Raw genomic sequence first — 20,395 nt, 5'->3', positions numbered from 1 at the left:
ATGCAAAGCAAGCGCTCTTCAATTTGAGCTAATTCCCCCTTTTGAGACAACTGGCCGGCATATTTTCCACAACACAGAAAACGGACATGAGAAGTAACATTTTGAGCCAACTAAACCATGTTAAAAAGACAGCTGAAAGTGATGAGGTGACCGAGAGGTTAAGGTGATGGACTGCTAATCCATTGTGTTCTGCACGCATGGGTTCGAATCCCATCCTCATCGGGCTCGTGCTACGATATCACAGCTTTCTTCTTTGACCACACGTGTATTTTTCGGAAATGTCATCAGCATGCAAGGAAACAAGCAAGTCATCACGACAGTGGAGAACGAGAATCCTTTTGTTGGCAGGAAAAAGCCATAAGAGACGCTTTGGAGAATGCAGGCGTCGATCCTGCTACCTCTCACATGCTAAGCGAGCGCTCTACCACCTGAGCTAATTCCCCCTGTGGCACATTCGTGCTACCATATAGTACTTCTTACAGACAATGCACAGTCTTCGCACTCAATGGATCCGAAATGGACTTAATGGATCCCACTACTGGTCATCAGTCTTAACTGTTTCCCAACTTTCTTGCGAAATGACAACGACATGGCAACTTTTCCATAGCTCAACGTGGCAATTAAGCAAGATCTTACGTGGACGTCAGATGTAATGGATTTTTGTTGGACTCGACTGATGCAAGGTTGCCAAAACATAGATCAGAGTAATGATGTTTGACCAAACGCCACATGGCCAGGTGTCAAAGGAGCATTGTAGAGCTGTACCGATATGGCCTTGCTTTTCCTCAAACATGCCCAACTCTATCACAAAGGCTCCTCAGCTTCAGCATGAAATGTGTGCTGCTAGATGTAGAACGTGCCCTGAGCAAGTCCCCAGGCATCCTGAACAGATACCCGAGCCACCTCATAGGTGTAGGTGAGGGTAGTAACGTAGATCGACTGGTAAATTGTCATTGTAGACGCTGCACCGATCCGTCAACCTTCCCTCAATCGCGAACAAGACCCCACGGTATTTGAACTGCTTCCATTCGGGGCATGATCTCATCCCCGACACGTTGATGGCACTCCACCATTTTCCGGAGCGCTCTGCCATTTGAGCCGTTTCCCCCTGCACCACATCCAGTTTTAGCTACCATACACTAACCTTCACAGACTTTGCACATTCTGAAGACTAAAATATCCAATTACCCAGTGGAGAATGCAGGTATCGATCCCGCTACCTCTCGCATGCGAAGCAAGCGCTCTTCCATTTGAGCTAATTCCCCCCATACCTCCGTTTCGACCGCACAGGCCGCCATAGTTTCCACAACAGCGAAATCGCGCATAAGCAGAGACATTTTGAGCCAACGGGACCATGTTTAAAATATAGCTGAAAGTGATGAGGTGACCGAGAGGTTAAGGTGATGGACTGCTAATCCATTGTGTTCTGCACGCATGGGTTCGAATCCCATCCTCATCGGGCTATTGCTACGAGTTCACTGCTTTCTTCTTTTACCACACGTGTGTTTTTCGGAAATGTCATCAGCATGCAAGGAAACAAGCAAGTCGTCACTACAATGGACAGCGAGAATCCTTTCGTTGGCAGGAAAAAGCCATAAGAGACACTTTGGAGAATGCAGGCGTCGATCCTGCTACCTCTCACATGCTAAGCGAGCGCTCTACCACTTGAGCTAATTCCCCCTGGGACACAACCGTGCTACCATATGCTACTTCTTACAGACAATGCACAGGTTTCGCACGAACGTTTTAAAAATATGGGCATGGATCCCGCTACTGGTCATCGGTCAGAGTAATGATGTTTGACAATTTGGCCAGACCAAATGCCACATGGCCAGGTGTCAAAGGAGCAAAGGAGCGTTGGCAGGAAAAAGCCATAAGAGACACTTTGGAGAATGCAGGCGTCGATCCTGCTACCTCTCACATGCTAAGCGAGCGCTCTACCACCTGAGCTAATTCCCCCTGTGACACAACCGTGCTACCATATGCTACCTCATCTGGCTCCGCTCAGTATGGAGGAACAGCGGCTCGAGTGCGAGTTCCTGCCGGATGACAGTGTTGTGCCGTTTTCTGTGTTGTGGCATATTTTCCACAACACAGAAAACGGAATCCGCCTACCTTGCCCCAATCGTGAACAAGACCCCACGGTACTTGGTCTGGCTCCATTTGGGGCAGGAACTCATCCGCGACACGTAGTTGGCACTCCACCATTTGAGCCGTTTCTCCCTGCACCACACGCAGCAAAGCTGCCATACACTAACCTTCACAGACTTTGCACTTGCATGTTGTTAACACTAAAATGTTCAATTACACAGTGGAGAATGCGGGTATCGATATGACTTTGTGTTTCCTCAAACATGCCCAACTCTATCACAATGGCTCTTCAGCTTCACCATGAAATGTGTGCTGCTAATTGTAGGACGTGCCCTGAGCAAGTCCCCAGGCATCCTGACCAGATACCCGAGCCACCTCATCTGGCTCCGCTCAGTATGGAGGAGCTGCGGCTCGAGTGCCAGTTCCTGCCGGATGACAGTGTTGTGCCGTTTTCTGTGTTGTGGCATATTTTCCACAACACAGAAAACGGAATCCGCCTACCTTGCCCCAATCGTGAACAAGACCCCACGGTACTTGGTCTGGCTCCATTTGGGGCAGGAACTCATCCGCGACACGTAGTTGGCACTCCACCATTTGAGCCGTTTCTCCCTGCACCACACGCAGCAAAGCTGCCATACACTAACCTTCACAGACTTTGCACTTGCATGTTGTTAACACTAAAATGTTCAATTACACAGTGCAAAGCAAGCGCTCTTCCATTTGAGCTAATTCCCCCTTTTGAGACAACTGGCCGGCATATTTTCCACAACACAGAAAACGGACATGAGAAGTAACATTTTGAGCCAACTAAACCATGTTAAAAAGACAGCTGAAAGTGATGAGGTGACCGAGAGGTTAAGGTGATGGACTGCTAATCCATTGTGTTTTGCACGCATGGGTTCGAATCCCATCCTCATCGGGCTATTGCTACGAGTTCACTGCTTTCTTCTTTTACCACACGTGTGTTTTTCGGAAATGTCATCAGCATGCAAGGAAACAAGCAAGTCGTCACTACAATGGACAGCGAGAATCCTTTCGTTGGCAGGAAAAAGCCATAAGAGACACTTTGGAGAATGCAGGCGTCGATCCTGCTACCTCTCACATGCTAAGCGAGCGCTCTACCACCTGAGCTAATTCCCCCTGTGGCACATTTGTGCTACCATATAGTACTTCTTACAGACAATGCACAGTCTTCGCACTCAATGGATCCGAAATGGACTTAATGGATCCCACTACTGGTCATCAGTCTTAACTGTTTCCCAACTTTCTTGCGAAATGACAACGACATGGCAACTTTTCCATAGCTCAACGTGGCAATTAAGCAAGATCTTACGTGGACGTCAGATGTAATGGATTTTTGTTGGACTCGACTGATGCAAGGTTGCCAAAACATAGATCAGAGTAATGATGTTTGACCAAACGCCACATGGCCAGGTGTCAAAGGAGCATTGTAGAGCTGTACCGATATGGCCTTGCTTTTCCTCAAACATGCCCAACTCTATCACAAAGGCTCCTCAGCTTCAGCATGAAATGTGTGCTGCTAGATGTAGAACGTGCCCTGAGCAAGTCCCCAGGCATCCTGAACAGATACCCGAGCCACCTCATAGGTGTAGGTGAGGGTAGTAACGTAGATCGACTGGTAAATTGTCATTGTAGACGCTGCACCGATCCGTCAACCTTCCCTCAATCGTGAACAAGACCCCACGGTATTTGAACTGCTTCCACTCGGGGCATGATCTCATCCCCGACACGTTGATGGCACTCCACCATTTTCCGGAGCGCTCTGCAATTTGAGCCGTTTCCCCCTGCACCACATCCAGTTTTAGCTACCATACACTAACCTTCACAGACTTTGCACATTCTGAAGACTAAAATATCCAATTACCCAGTGGAGAATGCAGGTATCGATCCCGCTACCTCTCGCATGCGAAGCAAGCGCTCTTCCATTTGAGCTAATTCCCCCCATACCTCCGTTTCGACCGCACAGGCCGCCATAGTTTCCACAACAGCGAAATCGCGCATAAGCAGAGACATTTTGAGCCAACGGGACCATGTTTAAAATATAGCTGAAAGTGATGAGGTGACCGAGAGGTTAAGGTGATGGACTGCTAATCCATTGTGTTCTGCACGCATGGGTTCGAATCCCATCCTCATCGGGCTATTGCTACGAGTTCACTGCTTTCTTCTTTTACCACACGTGTGTTTTTCGGAAATGTCATCAGCATGCAAGGAAACAAGCAAGTCGTCACTACAATGGACATCGAGGAAAAGGCTTCTTGAGACGTCATCTGTACTTCTGTGTAGAAGGTGTCGGACGTTTCGCTCCTCATCCGAAGAGCTTCGTCAGCAAACTAATAAGTGCTGGTAGCTTAGGCCTTAAATACAGTAAGAGTGGGCGGAATTGGTGTGCCAACACCCTCCTCCTATTGGTTCGTTACACTAAGCCTGGGCGGAGCAGTGGTATAATCCTATCCTGTTATTCACACCTACGATAAAAGGGAAGTGTCGCTCCCTGAATTGGGTATGAACGACTCTGATACTGGCTTGTTAGCATCTATTGTTCTGGCTCGGCCCTGCCTTCACCTCATTTGCAAGACTAAGAGCTGTGGGTTTTGGTCTCAGTAACCTGCTGAACACAGGGTCCAAATTAAACCTCAAACCACCATTCCGATTCAATGATGGGTTCTGTTGTTTGACAAAAATAGCTTCCTTAACTCCTCTTTCAAACCATCTGTTTTCTTTGGCCAAAATCTTAACCTCGCTGTCCTGAAAAGAGTGATTGGTAGCTTTCAGGTGTAGATGTACTGCTGATTGAGGACCACTAGCATTGTCCCTGCGATGTTGATAAAGCCTTTTTTGGAGCATTTGCTTAGTTTCCCCAATGTAGTGCTCTTTGCATTCCTCATCTTTACAGTGGATGGAATAGACCACATTGCTCTGTTTCTGGTTTGGAGCCTTGTCCTTAGGATGCACTAATTTTTGTCTCAGGGTATTTACTGGTTTGAAATAGGTAGGAATTTTGTGTTGCCATAAGATCCTCTGGAGTTTTTCGGAGACCCCCGCTACATAAGGGACTACCACTCCTCTCCTTTTTGCTTCTGTGGGCTTTTGGGTTTCTTTCCCTACTCTCTTCTTTTGACATTTGTTAAAAGCCCACCGTGGGTACCCACAGGTTGAGAGCGCTCTCTGGACATGTTGTGTCTCCTTTTTCTTTCCCTCAGCACTAGTTGGTATTTGTTCCGCTCTATGTTGGAGGGTCCTAATAACCCCTAGTTTATGTTGTAGTGGATGGTTTGATTCAAAAAGCAGGTATTGGTCAGTGTGTGTGGCCTTTCTAAAGACCTCTGTAAGTAGCTGTCTGTCCTTTCCTATAATTACCTTGCAGTCTAAGAAGGCTAGTTGGTTTTCTTTAGTGTCCTCGCGAGTAAATTTGATATTGGTGTCCACCGCATTGATGTGATCTGTGAAAGACTGAATTTCTTGTTTTTTGATTATGACAAAGGTGTCATCCACGTATCTAAACCAGTGCCTTGGTTTTGTCCCTGAGAAGGATGTGAGAGCCTGTTTCTCCATCTCTTCCATGTACAGATTCGCCACTATGGGTGAGACTGGTGAGCCCATAGCACAACCATGAATTTGTCTGTAGAATTTCCCTCTAAACTGAAAATATGTGGTGTTAAGGCAAATTTCCAGTAATTGGCAGATGTGGTCAGCACTAAGTTTTGTTCTCCGATGCAGAGTTGAGTCCTCGAGCAGTCTCTTCCTCACCACCGAGACTGCTGCTGAGGTGGGGACAGATGTGAAAAGTGAAGTCACATCATAAGACACCAAAGTTTCCTCTGGCTCCAATCTGAGGTCTTTGATGCTCGCCACAAACCCTTTTGTGTTCTCTTCGGATGAGGAGCGAAACGTCCGACACCTTCTACACAGAAGTACAGATGACGTCTCAAGAAGCCTTTTCCTCGATGGACAACTCCTGTACGACTGAGAGCCTACACAGACGCACTACAATGGACAGCGAGAATCCTTTCGTTGGCAGGAAAAAGCCATAAGAGACACTTTGGAGAATGCAGGCGTCGATCCTGCTACCTCTCACATGCTAAGCGAGCGCTCTACCACTTGAGCTAATTCCCCCTGTGACACAACCGTGCTACCATATGCTACTTCTTACAGACAATGCACAGGTTTCGCACGAACGTTTTAAAAATATGGGCATGGATCCCGCTACTGGTCATCGGTCAGAGTAATGATGTTTGACAATTTGGCCAGACCAAATGCCAAATGGCCAGGTGTCAAAGGAGCAAAGGAGCGTTGGCAGGAAAAAGCCATAAGAGACACTTTGGAGAATGCAGGCATCGATCCTGCTACCTCTCACATGCTAAGCGAGCGCTCTACCACCTGAGCTAATTCCCCCTGTGACACAACCGTGCTACCATATGCTACCTCATCTGGCTCCGCTCAGTATGGCGGAACAGCGGCTCGAGTGCGAGTTCCTGCCGGATGACAGTGTTGTGCCGTTTTCTGTGTTGTGGCATATTTTCCACAACACAGAAAACGGAATCCGCCTACCTTGCCCCAATCGTGAACAAGACCCCACGGTACTTGGTCTGGCTCCATTTGGGGCAGGAACTCATCCGCGACACGTAGTTGGCACTCCACCATTTGAGCCGTTTCTCCCTGCACCACACGCAGCAAAGCTGCCATACACTAACCTTCACAGACTTTGCACTTGCATGTTGTTAACACTAAAATGTTCAATTACACAGTGGAGAATGCGGGTATCGATATGACTTTGTGTTTCCTCAAACATGCCCAACTCTATCACAATGGCTCTTCAGCTTCACCATGAAATGTGTGCTGCTAATTGTAGGACGTGCCCTGAGCAAGTCCCCAGGCATCCTGACCAGATACCCGAGCCACCTCATCTGGCTCCGCTCAGTATGGAGGAGCTGCGGCTCGAGTGCCAGTTCCTGCCGGATGACAGTGTTGTGCCGTTTTCTGTGTTGTGGCATATTTTCCACAAAACAGAAAACGGAATCCGCCTACCTTGCCCCAATCGTGAACAAGACCCCACGGTACTTGGTCTGGCTCCATTTGGGGCAGGAACTCATCCGCGACACGTAGTTGGCACTCCACCATTTGAGCCGTTTCTCCCTGCACCACACGCAGCTAAGCTGCCATACACTAACCTTCACAGACTTTGCACTTGCATGTTGTTAACACTAAAATGTTCAATTACACAGTGGAGAATGCGGGTATCGATCCCGCTACCGCTCGCATGCAAAGCAAGCGCTCTTCAATTTGAGCTAATTCCCCCTTTTGAGACAACTGGCCGGCATATTTTCCACAACACAGAAAACGGACATGAGAAGTAACATTTTGAGCCAACTAAACCATGTTAAAAAGACAGCTGAAAGTGATGAGGTGACCGAGAGGTTAAGGTGATGGACTGCTAATCCATTGTGTTCTGCACGCATGGGTTCGAATCCCATCCTCATCGGGCTCGTGCTACGATATCACAGCTTTCTTCTTTGACCACACGTGTATTTTTCGGAAATGTCATCAGCATGCAAGGAAACAAGCAAGTCATCACGACAGTGGAGAACGAGAATCCTTTTGTTGGCAGGAAAAAGCCATAAGAGACGCTTTGGAGAATGCAGGCGTCGATCCTGCTACCTCTCACATGCTAAGCGAGCGCTCTACCACCTGAGCTAATTCCCCCTGTGGCACATTCGTGCTACCATATAGTACTTCTTACAGACAATGCACAGTCTTCGCACTCAATGGATCCGAAATGGACTTAATGGATCCCACTACTGGTCATCAGTCTTAACTGTTTCCCAACTTTCTTGCGAAATGACAACGACATGGCAACTTTTCCATAGCTCAACGTGGCAATTAAGCAAGATCTTACGTGGACGTCAGATGTAATGGATTTTTGTTGGACTCGACTGATGCAAGGTTGCCAAAACATAGATCAGAGTAATGATGTTTGACCAAACGCCACATGGCCAGGTGTCAAAGGAGCATTGTAGAGCTGTACCGATATGGCCTTGCTTTTCCTCAAACATGCCCAACTCTATCACAAAGGCTCCTCAGCTTCAGCATGAAATGTGTGCTGCTAGATGTAGAACGTGCCCTGAGCAAGTCCCCAGGCATCCTGAACAGATACCCGAGCCACCTCATAGGTGTAGGTGAGGGTAGTAACGTAGATCGACTGGTAAATTGTCATTGTAGACGCTGCACCGATCCGTCAACCTTCCCTCAATCGCGAACAAGACCCCACGGTATTTGAACTGCTTCCATTCGGGGCATGATCTCATCCCCGACACGTTGATGGCACTCCACCATTTTCCGGAGCGCTCTGCCATTTGAGCCGTTTCCCCCTGCACCACATCCAGTTTTAGCTACCATACACTAACCTTCACAGACTTTGCACATTCTGAAGACTAAAATATCCAATTACCCAGTGGAGAATGCAGGTATCGATCCCGCTACCTCTCGCATGCGAAGCAAGCGCTCTTCCATTTGAGCTAATTCCCCCCATACCTCCGTTTCGACCGCACAGGCCGCCATAGTTTCCACAACAGCGAAATCGCGCATAAGCAGAGACATTTTGAGCCAACGGGACCATGTTTAAAATATAGCTGAAAGTGATGAGGTGACCGAGAGGTTAAGGTGATGGACTGCTAATCCATTGTGTTCTGCACGCATGGGTTCGAATCCCATCCTCATCGGGCTATTGCTACGAGTTCACTGCTTTCTTCTTTTACCACACGTGTGTTTTTCGGAAATGTCATCAGCATGCAAGGAAACAAGCAAGTCGTCACTACAATGGACAGCGAGAATCCTTTCGTTGGCAGGAAAAAGCCATAAGAGACACTTTGGAGAATGCAGGCGTCGATCCTGCTACCTCTCACATGCTAAGCGAGCGCTCTACCACTTGAGCTAATTCCCCCTGGGACACAACCGTGCTACCATATGCTACTTCTTACAGACAATGCACAGGTTTCGCACGAACGTTTTAAAAATATGGGCATGGATCCCGCTACTGGTCATCGGTCAGAGTAATGATGTTTGACAATTTGGCCAGACCAAATGCCACATGGCCAGGTGTCAAAGGAGCAAAGGAGCGTTGGCAGGAAAAAGCCATAAGAGACACTTTGGAGAATGCAGGCGTCGATCCTGCTACCTCTCACATGCTAAGCGAGCGCTCTACCACCTGAGCTAATTCCCCCTGTGACACAACCGTGCTACCATATGCTACCTCATCTGGCTCCGCTCAGTATGGAGGAACAGCGGCTCGAGTGCGAGTTCCTGCCGGATGACAGTGTTGTGCCGTTTTCTGTGTTGTGGCATATTTTCCACAACACAGAAAACGGAATCCGCCTACCTTGCCCCAATCGTGAACAAGACCCCACGGTACTTGGTCTGGCTCCATTTGGGGCAGGAACTCATCCGCGACACGTAGTTGGCACTCCACCATTTGAGCCGTTTCTCCCTGCACCACACGCAGCAAAGCTGCCATACACTAACCTTCACAGACTTTGCACTTGCATGTTGTTAACACTAAAATGTTCAATTACACAGTGGAGAATGCGGGTATCGATATGACTTTGTGTTTCCTCAAACATGCCCAACTCTATCACAATGGCTCTTCAGCTTCACCATGAAATGTGTGCTGCTAATTGTAGGACGTGCCCTGAGCAAGTCCCCAGGCATCCTGACCAGATACCCGAGCCACCTCATCTGGCTCCGCTCAGTATGGAGGAGCTGCGGCTCGAGTGCCAGTTCCTGCCGGATGACAGTGTTGTGCCGTTTTCTGTGTTGTGGCATATTTTCCACAACACAGAAAACGGAATCCGCCTACCTTGCCCCAATCGTGAACAAGACCCCACGGTACTTGGTCTGGCTCCATTTGGGGCAGGAACTCATCCGCGACACGTAGTTGGCACTCCACCATTTGAGCCGTTTCTCCCTGCACCACACGCAGCAAAGCTGCCATACACTAACCTTCACAGACTTTGCACTTGCATGTTGTTAACACTAAAATGTTCAATTACACAGTGCAAAGCAAGCGCTCTTCCATTTGAGCTAATTCCCCCTTTTGAGACAACTGGCCGGCATATTTTCCACAACACAGAAAACGGACATGAGAAGTAACATTTTGAGCCAACTAAACCATGTTAAAAAGACAGCTGAAAGTGATGAGGTGACCGAGAGGTTAAGGTGATGGACTGCTAATCCATTGTGTTTTGCACGCATGGGTTCGAATCCCATCCTCATCGGGCTATTGCTACGAGTTCACTGCTTTCTTCTTTTACCACACGTGTGTTTTTCGGAAATGTCATCAGCATGCAAGGAAACAAGCAAGTCGTCACTACAATGGACAGCGAGAATCCTTTCGTTGGCAGGAAAAAGCCATAAGAGACACTTTGGAGAATGCAGGCGTCGATCCTGCTACCTCTCACATGCTAAGCGAGCGCTCTACCACCTGAGCTAATTCCCCCTGTGGCACATTTGTGCTACCATATAGTACTTCTTACAGACAATGCACAGTCTTCGCACTCAATGGATCCGAAATGGACTTAATGGATCCCACTACTGGTCATCAGTCTTAACTGTTTCCCAACTTTCTTGCGAAATGACAACGACATGGCAACTTTTCCATAGCTCAACGTGGCAATTAAGCAAGATCTTACGTGGACGTCAGATGTAATGGATTTTTGTTGGACTCGACTGATGCAAGGTTGCCAAAACATAGATCAGAGTAATGATGTTTGACCAAACGCCACATGGCCAGGTGTCAAAGGAGCATTGTAGAGCTGTACCGATATGGCCTTGCTTTTCCTCAAACATGCCCAACTCTATCACAAAGGCTCCTCAGCTTCAGCATGAAATGTGTGCTGCTAGATGTAGAACGTGCCCTGAGCAAGTCCCCAGGCATCCTGAACAGATACCCGAGCCACGTCATAGGTGTAGGTGAGGGTAGTAACGTAGATCGACTGGTAAATTGTCATTGTAGACGCTGCACCGATCCGTCAACCTTCCCTCAATCGTGAACAAGACCCCACGGTATTTGAACTGCTTCCATTCGGGGCATGATCTCATCCCCGACACGTTGATGGCACTCCACCATTTTCCGGAGCGCTCTGCCATTTGAGCCGTTTCCCCCTGCACCACATCCAGTTTTAGCTACCATACACTAACCTTCACAGACTTTGCACATTCTGAAGACTAAAATATCCAATTACCCAGTGGAGAATGCAGGTATCGATCCCGCTACCTCTCGCATGCGAAGCAAGCGCTCTTCCATTTGAGCTAATTCCCCCCATACCTCCGTTTCGACCGCACAGGCCGCCATAGTTTCCACAACAGCGAAATCGCGCATAAGCAGAGACATTTTGAGCCAACGGGACCATGTTTAAAATATAGCTGAAAGTGATGAGGTGACCGAGAGGTTAAGGTGATGGACTGCTAATCCATTGTGTTCTGCACGCATGGGTTCGAATCCCATCCTCATCGGGCTATTGCTACGAGTTCACTGCTTTCTTCTTTTACCACACGTGTGTTTTTCGGAAATGTCATCAGCATGCAAGGAAACAAGCAAGTCGTCACTACAATGGACAGCGAGAATCCTTTCGTTGGCAGGAAAAAGGGCGTTTAATTCCCCCTTTGACATACAGTATAGTAATGTGCAATTTCTGGACCCGTTGATACTTTCAAAAGTCAGCAAACGTGCTTGACCTGAATTTAAGACCATGCTTTTTCAAGCGGAAAAGCCTCCAGGGAACATACACTTTGGAAAATGCGGCCACTATTTCTTTCAGGAAATTGTTTTCAAGTTAAACTTTCAATGTCAATAAATTTTTTGTTGACATTGACAGGTGACATTGAAGTTGGACAGGTGTGACACTATAGTCTGCATGTCTGATGACGCTCACAGAGGTCCAAGGAATGCTCAGGTCGTTTGTGTGTATGTAAGCTTAAACACTTGTTGTTCTCTGGGAAATCGGGACGGTCGACTGGTCTGGGGTAAAGTTCCTGCGCTGGAAAATGGCCTACAGCGTTTATATCCACTCATATGTGCACTTTTGGTTGGACTTTCAGAATCTGAGCGGACACCTCGTGCGGCGTCTTCATGTCAGGAACATGCACGTCTTCACAGTCGCCTGGATGTGGTGGAAAAGGTGATTAAAAATAAAAACAGCAGAGTGATGTTGTATAAGCTCTCTGTATGTCTTATAAAGCCTCTATTTCTCTTCAAGAGTGTGGTTCACCACAGACTACAGTTTCCACACTTAGGTCAATTATTGGTGCCGATGCACTAAAAAAATATTCTTATACTTCATCTGACCTCATATATCTTACACTTCACGTGACCTTCCCTTACTAACTGCTTTGGGCAAGTCTATTATTCATATGAATAAAAAGATTGTATTATTCATGACTGATGACTCCATTATTCATACTAGAGCTTATTAATGTATTATTTAGTTACTAAGTACACAAACATACCCTCTGTATTTTGCAGGAAGTGGAGGACACTGTTGGCAAGTTGGAGGCTGAGCTGGATGCACTCCTGAAGGACATTGACGACCCAAAGTGGCGCCCCCTTCTGGACAAGACAGGAACTCCAGTAGACATCCTGGAGGACCCAGGGAGTGTTCAGTCCCAAATCTAAGAAGGTTTTGAAGCTTTTGACCTTTGAACAGTTAAAAGTTGCATCAATACAGGCTCACATTCTCACTTGTACTCATCTCCCCTTAAGGAGATAAACGACTCAAACACCATCTTCCAGGAAGAAGTTTTATTTCTCGATGAAAGCATTAAAGCAGCATTTTTTGAACACAGAAGCAGTTCCATTAAGTTTACAGTACAATGCTTTTCACTAAACCCTTCATACAAATCCGGTTGAACACCAAATATGATGTGCACCTTGGGATCATATGGAAGAAAGGAGTTACATGAATTGCATTGTCTTCACCTCCATCTTAACAGGACACATCTACACTTCTGCATACTTTTGAGGGAGGGCATTGACCGGAATAGGAGGCATGCTTTGCTGGTCAAGTACGAGCACAAAGCCTTGTAGAAACACTTAAGAGCATCCAAAACATGAACACATCAAAAGAACAGGGTCAGCAAGCAATGTCAAATTAAGAGTGATCACTGCTATCAAATTACAGCAAATCCCCAGAAGAATCGGAAGCTACAAATTAACTGTTATTAGTTAGTTACTATGCACACGTCCACCTCAGGCTTATACTGATTTAGAATGGTGTGTAGATTATTTTTAATGAACGTGAGCCCTAATTTATTCCAGCAAGTGAATGAGCCTTGATACTTCATTAAAGAAACAATATGTATGCTAGCGTAATTCCTCCAAAAAGGTTTAATTACTGTCTCTAATAGCCCGGATCAGGTACATAAGTGGTCCATAATAACGTGTTGTGTTAGCGCAGGGGTGTCCAAGGTGCGGCCCAGGGGTCATATGAAGACCGTGCCACATTCTAAAAGTACAGTTTCACAAGAAAAGACAGAAACAAACAAACAAACAAACAAACAAAAAAACAACAGCAAAAATCAGCAGTAATGCAACAAGAATAAAGTCAAAATATTAAGAGAAAAAAAGTTCTGATCTAAACTGGAAAAAAAATCATAATTTTATGAAAATAACGTTGCAATAATATGAGGGAAAAATAATGTCATTTTAGTGAAGTTGAAATATAAAAAAAATATTTTTCAAAAAAAGTTTTAATTTGAAAAAAATTGGAAAATGTAAAAAAAAACACAGCACAAACAAAAGAAACAGCTGTAATTTTATGATAATAAAGTAAAAAAATATTAAAGGAAAAAAGCCATATTCTAATGAGAAAAAGTCATAATTTTACGAGAATAATGCCATAATATTATGAGGAAAAACAATGTAAGTCACATAGAGTTGAAATATAAAAAAAATGTCATAAAGTCATGAGAGAAACAAACAAAATGGAGAGATGCAGTTCTTTCTTTAAAAATATATATAACTTCTTAGCATATCTACGTGTGTTGCTTTCCAAAATATCATAAGTTCATATCAACCTCATTTTTCAGTATGTGGCCCTCAGTGGAAAAAGTTTGGACACCCCTGTGTTAGCATTGGTATCAATGTTAACATTGCAGCTTGGGCTTAAACTAAAAATAATCAGTGAAGGTTTATACCAAAATATAATGCTATCATGCAGTTTAGCTTGTCAAAATGTATTTATCCCAATGACAAGTAAAAAAACAAACCTGTAGGGGGAGCCCAGGAGCAAACTATGCAAATATGAATGCTATATTAACATTAGAATGATCGAAACAACCTACAGGATGCCCGAAGGTAATTCATTTCATACAACAATATCATGCCGTTTATGTAATACCAGATTTATATAACGTTCAGAAAGAGTCACACACTCATATTTGAAGTGAGCCAACTACAGCGCGAACAGTGAGGTATGCTATCATCGGCAGCTTGTGCATGCACCAATCAAGCTGCAGGCTTTGGCATAATACAAGCATATACCGTAAATGTACATGCAAACAAAATGATTGAAACATAAAATGAAAGAGATTTGGAAGATGCTACCTTTTCAATCCAAACATGTATGTTCAATAAACAGTTCAACATACTGGATAACACACTGTTTTGTTGTTGTTGTTTTTTTTAAAGAGCGCAATAGACGTAGAAGAAAAAGGGTGTTTAGCTTATCTTAGTTTAGCAGCTTGCCTTGATAGTAGCTGCTGGCTCGCACCCTTCCCCTTTTAAGAGTCCATGTTTGTCATTAGTTAATATCTCTACTACTCTACCTATTTTATTTCCCTTGTCAGACTGATGTGTGTGTATATAAATGAGGGTAGCCACACACACACACACACTTACTGATTTGTTTTGGCGAATGTTAAGGTTGACAGACCACAAGACAAAACTACAGTGGCCCTAAAGGGTTAAAAAGGTTCAATACTTGGCAGGTGCAGCACAACAGGCTAGGGGCGTGTGCTGGAAACCCAATCTCAAGGGGCCATTACGGTCATTATGTACAGTAAAAATCAATAAATAACCAATTACTTACATATTAGTAAACTAATAGAGCAATCCCACGTTTATTGCGGTTAATTGGTTCTAGACCCGACTGTGATAACTGAATTTTTGCGAGTAGGATTCCTTAATGAATATTTTCGTAGTTAAAGCACAGGAAACCTGTTTACGACATTGTAAATACGGTTCTTAACACTATTAGAGCCCTCTAGACATGAAATAGCACTCCTACAGCCACTTTTAAACTTGTATTACCCAACACAGTAGACATGATAACAGAAAATAAGCCATTTAAGACATACATAAGACTCGTGCTCGCGTGTGTTGCTGGAGATGTGTTCCGGTGCTACTTGACAGGACGTGATGTCGGGGGTTCAGAGTTGAGGCCACCGAACGTGACAGTAACATTACTGACACCTAGTGACCAGTGTAGAATACTACATATCACCACATTGTCCTTGTATGTGTCTTCGGAATACCTTATGTTTATATTTTACTTTGTTTAGCCATTCTTATGCTTGAAAATGCTTCATTTATCCAAAAAATATGTCAAATTTGCTTAAGAGCATATATATATATATTTTTTTATACAAATAATAGGCCCATTAAACCACAAAACAGCATGATTTAACTAAGATATTTTACATATTATCTTATTAACTTGATTTATTTTTGAAAAACCGTGACAGAGTGGAGCCACAAAAAAGCCTCAAAGCGCAAAGCAGTGAGGCATTAATGTATGTTTATTTACTACAGGTGGTCCTCTGTTTACAAAGTTTTGAAAAAACCCCAAAACTAAACAAAACATTATTTTGGTCCGTGAAACCCATACTCTCTCAAGAACTAGTTACAGCGCGCCCTGGCGGAAGAATACGTGCTGCATACAGCACAAGAATGCAGTATGTGCCTGCGCAGCTACACTGAGGAAGAAGAACGTCGTTGATTAGTTAACGTTTTGCACTTCATTATGTCTCCCAATTAAAGTCATCACTGTGGAAGTGAAAATGAACATCATAAAAAGCTAAAAAAAACATGGCCACCAATATTGGCCACTATTTTGGTCCTTACCGCTCACCTGTTGCGACCATCAGGATAAAGATTAGTGAATGCTAATGAATGCTGGAGGGGTCATGGATTCCGTGCGCTGTTACAAGAAGATGCGGAAGGAGAAGGGGTTACCCTTCCAGACTAGCCTGGGACAATATTTTAGGAAAGGCCTGCAAGACAACCACAGGGATAAAAGCAAGCTTGTGAAACTGCCTGTAGATGATGTATTAAAAAAACAGAAGATAGGATTCCATTTCTCAACATTATTGTGTTTAAGTGATGCTAAACTAAGCTAACGGCCTTAAAAGGCAGACAGAATCATTCACCTCTTTTGCGCCTTGGTTGTTAAATCTCCTCCGTCCCTGACGGTTTCTACATACTGGCGATATGATCTTATCTAGACTATTGAATCTATGTTATACAGAGAAGAAAATATACATTCACACACTTAGAAATGGTTATGCAAATGGTAGAAAAGCTTTGGCATATTTTGCCTACAAGTTGTGCCTGCACACTTGGAGCGAACAGCAGAATGAAGCCATATGAAGGATTGACTTCACATGCCTTTTTTTTTTTTTTTTACGTTTAATGTCCAGTTTGCAGTCCCACATAAAACTGTGGTGAAGTTACCTACAGTGTATGCTATTTACAAGGCTTTAATATTATCATGGATGTTAAGGTGGACCTTTGCTACATGTTTAAAGTGAAACTAAAGGTACCACCTTAAATGTTCCACTATCACTATGGCAATACTGACATTAAATTACGAACCCAGGTGATGAGTTCTACGGGATGGTGACCTATCAGAGCACTTGTAGAGGCAAAATAATTTCTTCCGTTCTTGATATTTACTCCCAAGAGCAGCACATCTTAAAGGAAAACTGCACTTAAAAAAAAAAAAAAATTACCCATCATCCAAAATCCTTATGTGAGACATAAACACACGTCTTTCTGTTTTCTGTGCATTCTAAAACTATAAAAACATGTAAAAAGAGGCAGCTAAGAATACACATAACGGGACGCAACTATTCCACCTAGAAAGCCTTCTGAAAACACCTCCAAAAACACCTCCAAAAACAACACTGCATTTACATAATGTGACCTGCATATTAACTAACCAAGCTACAGCGACATTGTTATTCCATCCATCCATCTTCTAGATATGCCGCTTTTCCTCACTAGGGTGGCAGGGGTATGCTGGTGGACTATCCCAGCTGACTTTGGGCGAGAGGCAGCGTACACCCTGGACTGGTCGCGACATTGTTATTAACATTGTTACACCGAAGAACTACTTTACTAGTGTAGTGACACCTCACCACACCACACAGCCTAGCTACTAGCCGGCTAGCGACTAGCTTCACCACACGCTAAAGGTAAGGCTACATATTACTGCTGCAGCCACTTCTGCTGTGTTTTTCTTCTTGAGTTAGGATAAGTTAACGCTAGGTGTAGCGTTCCTTTCACTGTTGCTATGTGAAATCAATGCACCCAAGAAGGAAGTTCTGGTCTGCTTAAAATTACCAAAATACGGCAAAATACTGTATATAGACAACCATAAAAACCTTTCTGGAGGATTTTGGAGGTGTTTTAATAGCAAGCTTTCTAGAATAGGTGTGTCCCATTACGTGCATTCATGAGTTGCCTCTTTTTATCTGTTTTTATATCTCTACAAGGCACAGAAAAGAAAAAGACGTGTGTTGATTTCTCACATAAAGATTGTGGACGATGGGCAAAATTTTTAAAAATGTGCAGTTTTCCTTTAAGTCAGAAAATGCAGCAGGTATGGAATACTTCATCTTTGTCATTTTACACACACAATGACAAGCTAAATATTTCATCAACGTACTCATCTTTGCACATGTATTTCAGAAATAATAGTGGGCTACCACAGTAGATCCCCACTATTTGTGCAAGCTGCATTCAGACCATTTGTGAATGCCGAAAGACACGAACAATTAAGATGTCCATTAAATTGTCTGGATTGACACTAACACAAACTAACAGGAGGTCCTCAAATCAAACGCCCCCTTCACTCACAGTGCAACCAAAAATAACATGAGGAACACACAATGTAACTGCACCACACTGACTATGCGGGTATAGAAATACATGCAAAACAATACTACAATGATATCGTTAATCTACTACTACTAATTAATCGTTTATCACGATTAATTAGTTCCAGACCCAACCCCGAAAAGTGAATTTCCAGGAAGTAGGATTCCTTATTTATGAATACAATATGTTCAGTTTTTAGCATTATTAGAGCTCTCTAGACATGAAATAACACCCCTATAGTCACCTTTACACTCATATTACCCAATATAGCAGACATAATAAGAGAAAATAAGTGCTTTTTAAGACATAAATGAGACTCGTGCTCTTGTGTGTTGCTGTAAATGTGTTCTGGTTTATAACTTGCAAGGCATGCGGGGTAACTTCCTGTTGGGGAAGTGTGCGAGTGGACTTCTCAGCTTGCCTTGCCGGTTATAAATTAGTATAAAATACTGTTTTTCCATGTATATTAGTATATAAGCCTCTACTTACTATACGATATATACTTCCGTAGTCCGTGCGGTACAGTTACATTGTGTGTTGCAAATGTGTTACTTGTTGTGTCATGTTTGTGAGTGAGGTAGGCATTTGGGTTGATGAGCTGTTGGTTTGTGATGTGTGAGTAAGAGTGTAAATATTAACTGCACGTAAAGAGCATCTTCTCAAGCAAATTGAAGTTTGCTTCTGAGTACTTTATGCGCAACTCAAGTGTTACCAATTTAGGGCAAATCAGATGTTTTTGTTACCAGTATGGCCTAATTATGTTCAATTAAAAGCCCAAAATAGTGGGTTTTCCCACAAATAAATGTTGATCGCGAATATGTGGGCATCCACTGTAGTCGGAAAGTTGGTGTTGACCCATGGTTAGAATGGGATCAGTACAAACAATCATCAGTAAATGCAACTTAAGACAATGTTTGCCACTGCTGCATAAACAAAGATTTTTCTGAAGGTGTTGCATTCGAGCACACGCACACACACAATTGCTCTGAATTGGGACACACATGACATAAGAGAGGCTGAGAGGGAGAGTGAAGTCGAGACAGGCAAAACTGTAAAACTGCCTGCGTGTGCTGAATAATTCAGTCATCCCAGGATGATTCTGAAGTGGAGGAGTTAAGAAGCATTCTCCGCTAAAACCACCGAAGACCCCAAAATATCATGAACATTGCTGGGGATGTCATCATCTTTGCGGAGCATTCCACTTAACCTCCGAGTGGGTGATACTTGGTTTGTCATACTATGTTGCAAAGTTGCATAGAAGTTAGAGCATGATGAAGGGCAGACAAGGAGGTGGAGAATCCGCTTCATTTACGCCTGACCGGGAATGGTGCTACTGAAAAAAACCCACCCAAAAACTAATCGGGTCCTGCAGTGCGTCAATCCCCCCTGCTGTGTGTTTCCTCCCGTCGTGGCTACTGTCTACTGTCAGCTACGGCTACTAAGCAGAGAGGAGAGAATGTATCCATGGGCATGGCAGAGAGAGAGACCTTCGCCCTACATCATAAGCTGATGTGGCGCTAGCAGCTGCCTGGGGAGGAACACACCGAGCCACACATGCTCAATTTGGAAGAAGACTCGGGCTCGGGCTCCATCCCAGGCTCGGGCTCAGGTTCAGGCTCGGCCGCGTCGTCGTCCGTGCCTGTGGCCTCCGCGTCGCCATCTCCACTGGCATCATCACCCCCAGTCTCACAATGACCCTCCTCTTGGCGCTTTTTCAACCTGAGTGCAGGCAAAAAACACAATCGGTATACGAAACATGCTTAACGCAAAGGCATGCCACATGGTGGACATACAGTATAACATTGAACTCAGTGAGATGACTTACGTTATACAGTGCTCATCTGCTGTGCTATTATGTAGCACAGTATAAATAGAACTCATCACTAATTACAGCGTTCAGTCATTTCTGCGGAAGAAGGGTTCCGGTAAAGCGGGTTTGATTATAAATGAGGCGATAATTTAAAGAAGCACTGAACTAAAAGCGAGGGAACACAATCAATAAGTAATGAACCTCAAAATCTGTATGAGTGACTATACAGATATCAAATATTTCACAAATAAGACTGGGCTAATACACTCCTGATCAAAATCTTAAGACCAGTGGAAAAATTGCTAGAATTTGGATCTTAATGAGGT

General features: G+C 44.3%; 1 protein-coding gene and 9 non-coding genes across 11 annotated transcripts in view; 8 read left to right on the top strand and 2 right to left on the bottom strand.

The window, feature by feature from the left end:
* Positions 1 to 140: 140 nt before the first annotated feature.
* On the top strand, positions 141 to 222 carry trnas-gcu (transfer RNA serine (anticodon GCU)). Its single transcript has one exon. It is a non-coding gene; the product is annotated as a tRNA-Ser (tRNA).
* Positions 223 to 1,377: 1,155 nt separating this feature from the next.
* trnas-gcu (transfer RNA serine (anticodon GCU)) lies at positions 1,378 to 1,459 on the top strand. The gene has a single exon. It is a non-coding gene; the product is annotated as a tRNA-Ser (tRNA).
* Positions 1,460 to 2,928: 1,469 nt separating this feature from the next.
* Positions 2,929 to 3,010, top strand: trnas-gcu (transfer RNA serine (anticodon GCU)). The gene has a single exon. It is a non-coding gene; the product is annotated as a tRNA-Ser (tRNA).
* A 1,155-nt stretch (positions 3,011 to 4,165) lies between these two features.
* trnas-gcu (transfer RNA serine (anticodon GCU)) lies at positions 4,166 to 4,247 on the top strand. The gene has a single exon. It is a non-coding gene; the product is annotated as a tRNA-Ser (tRNA).
* A 2,184-nt stretch (positions 4,248 to 6,431) lies between these two features.
* Positions 6,432 to 6,504, bottom strand: trnaa-agc (transfer RNA alanine (anticodon AGC)). The gene has a single exon. It is a non-coding gene; the product is annotated as a tRNA-Ala (tRNA).
* Positions 6,505 to 7,509: 1,005 nt separating this feature from the next.
* trnas-gcu (transfer RNA serine (anticodon GCU)) lies at positions 7,510 to 7,591 on the top strand. The gene has a single exon. It is a non-coding gene; the product is annotated as a tRNA-Ser (tRNA).
* A 1,155-nt stretch (positions 7,592 to 8,746) lies between these two features.
* trnas-gcu (transfer RNA serine (anticodon GCU)) lies at positions 8,747 to 8,828 on the top strand. Its single transcript has one exon. It is a non-coding gene; the product is annotated as a tRNA-Ser (tRNA).
* A 1,469-nt stretch (positions 8,829 to 10,297) lies between these two features.
* Positions 10,298 to 10,379, top strand: trnas-gcu (transfer RNA serine (anticodon GCU)). The gene has a single exon. It is a non-coding gene; the product is annotated as a tRNA-Ser (tRNA).
* Positions 10,380 to 11,534: 1,155 nt separating this feature from the next.
* Positions 11,535 to 11,616, top strand: trnas-gcu (transfer RNA serine (anticodon GCU)). The gene has a single exon. It is a non-coding gene; the product is annotated as a tRNA-Ser (tRNA).
* Positions 11,617 to 12,864: 1,248 nt separating this feature from the next.
* The window catches only part of LOC129193670 (serine/threonine-protein kinase 32C-like), a 100,024-nt gene continuing 92,493 nt past the window's right edge, over positions 12,865 to 20,395 (bottom strand). For both annotated transcript variants that reach the window (XM_054798112.1, XM_054798113.1), the window contains one exon: positions 12,865 to 19,978. In XM_054798112.1, the coding sequence (XP_054654087.1) occupies positions 19,777 to 19,978 (202 nt within the window). In that variant the 3' untranslated portion in view covers positions 12,865 to 19,776. The remainder of the gene's footprint in view (positions 19,979 to 20,395) is intronic.

This window comes from Dunckerocampus dactyliophorus, chromosome 14 (genome assembly GCF_027744805.1).
Source record: "Dunckerocampus dactyliophorus isolate RoL2022-P2 chromosome 14, RoL_Ddac_1.1, whole genome shotgun sequence".
Lineage (NCBI taxonomy): Eukaryota > Metazoa > Chordata > Actinopteri > Syngnathiformes > Syngnathidae > Dunckerocampus > Dunckerocampus dactyliophorus.
The sequence above is the reverse complement of the archived record's forward strand: the minus strand, read 5'-3'. Positions and strand labels throughout refer to the sequence as shown.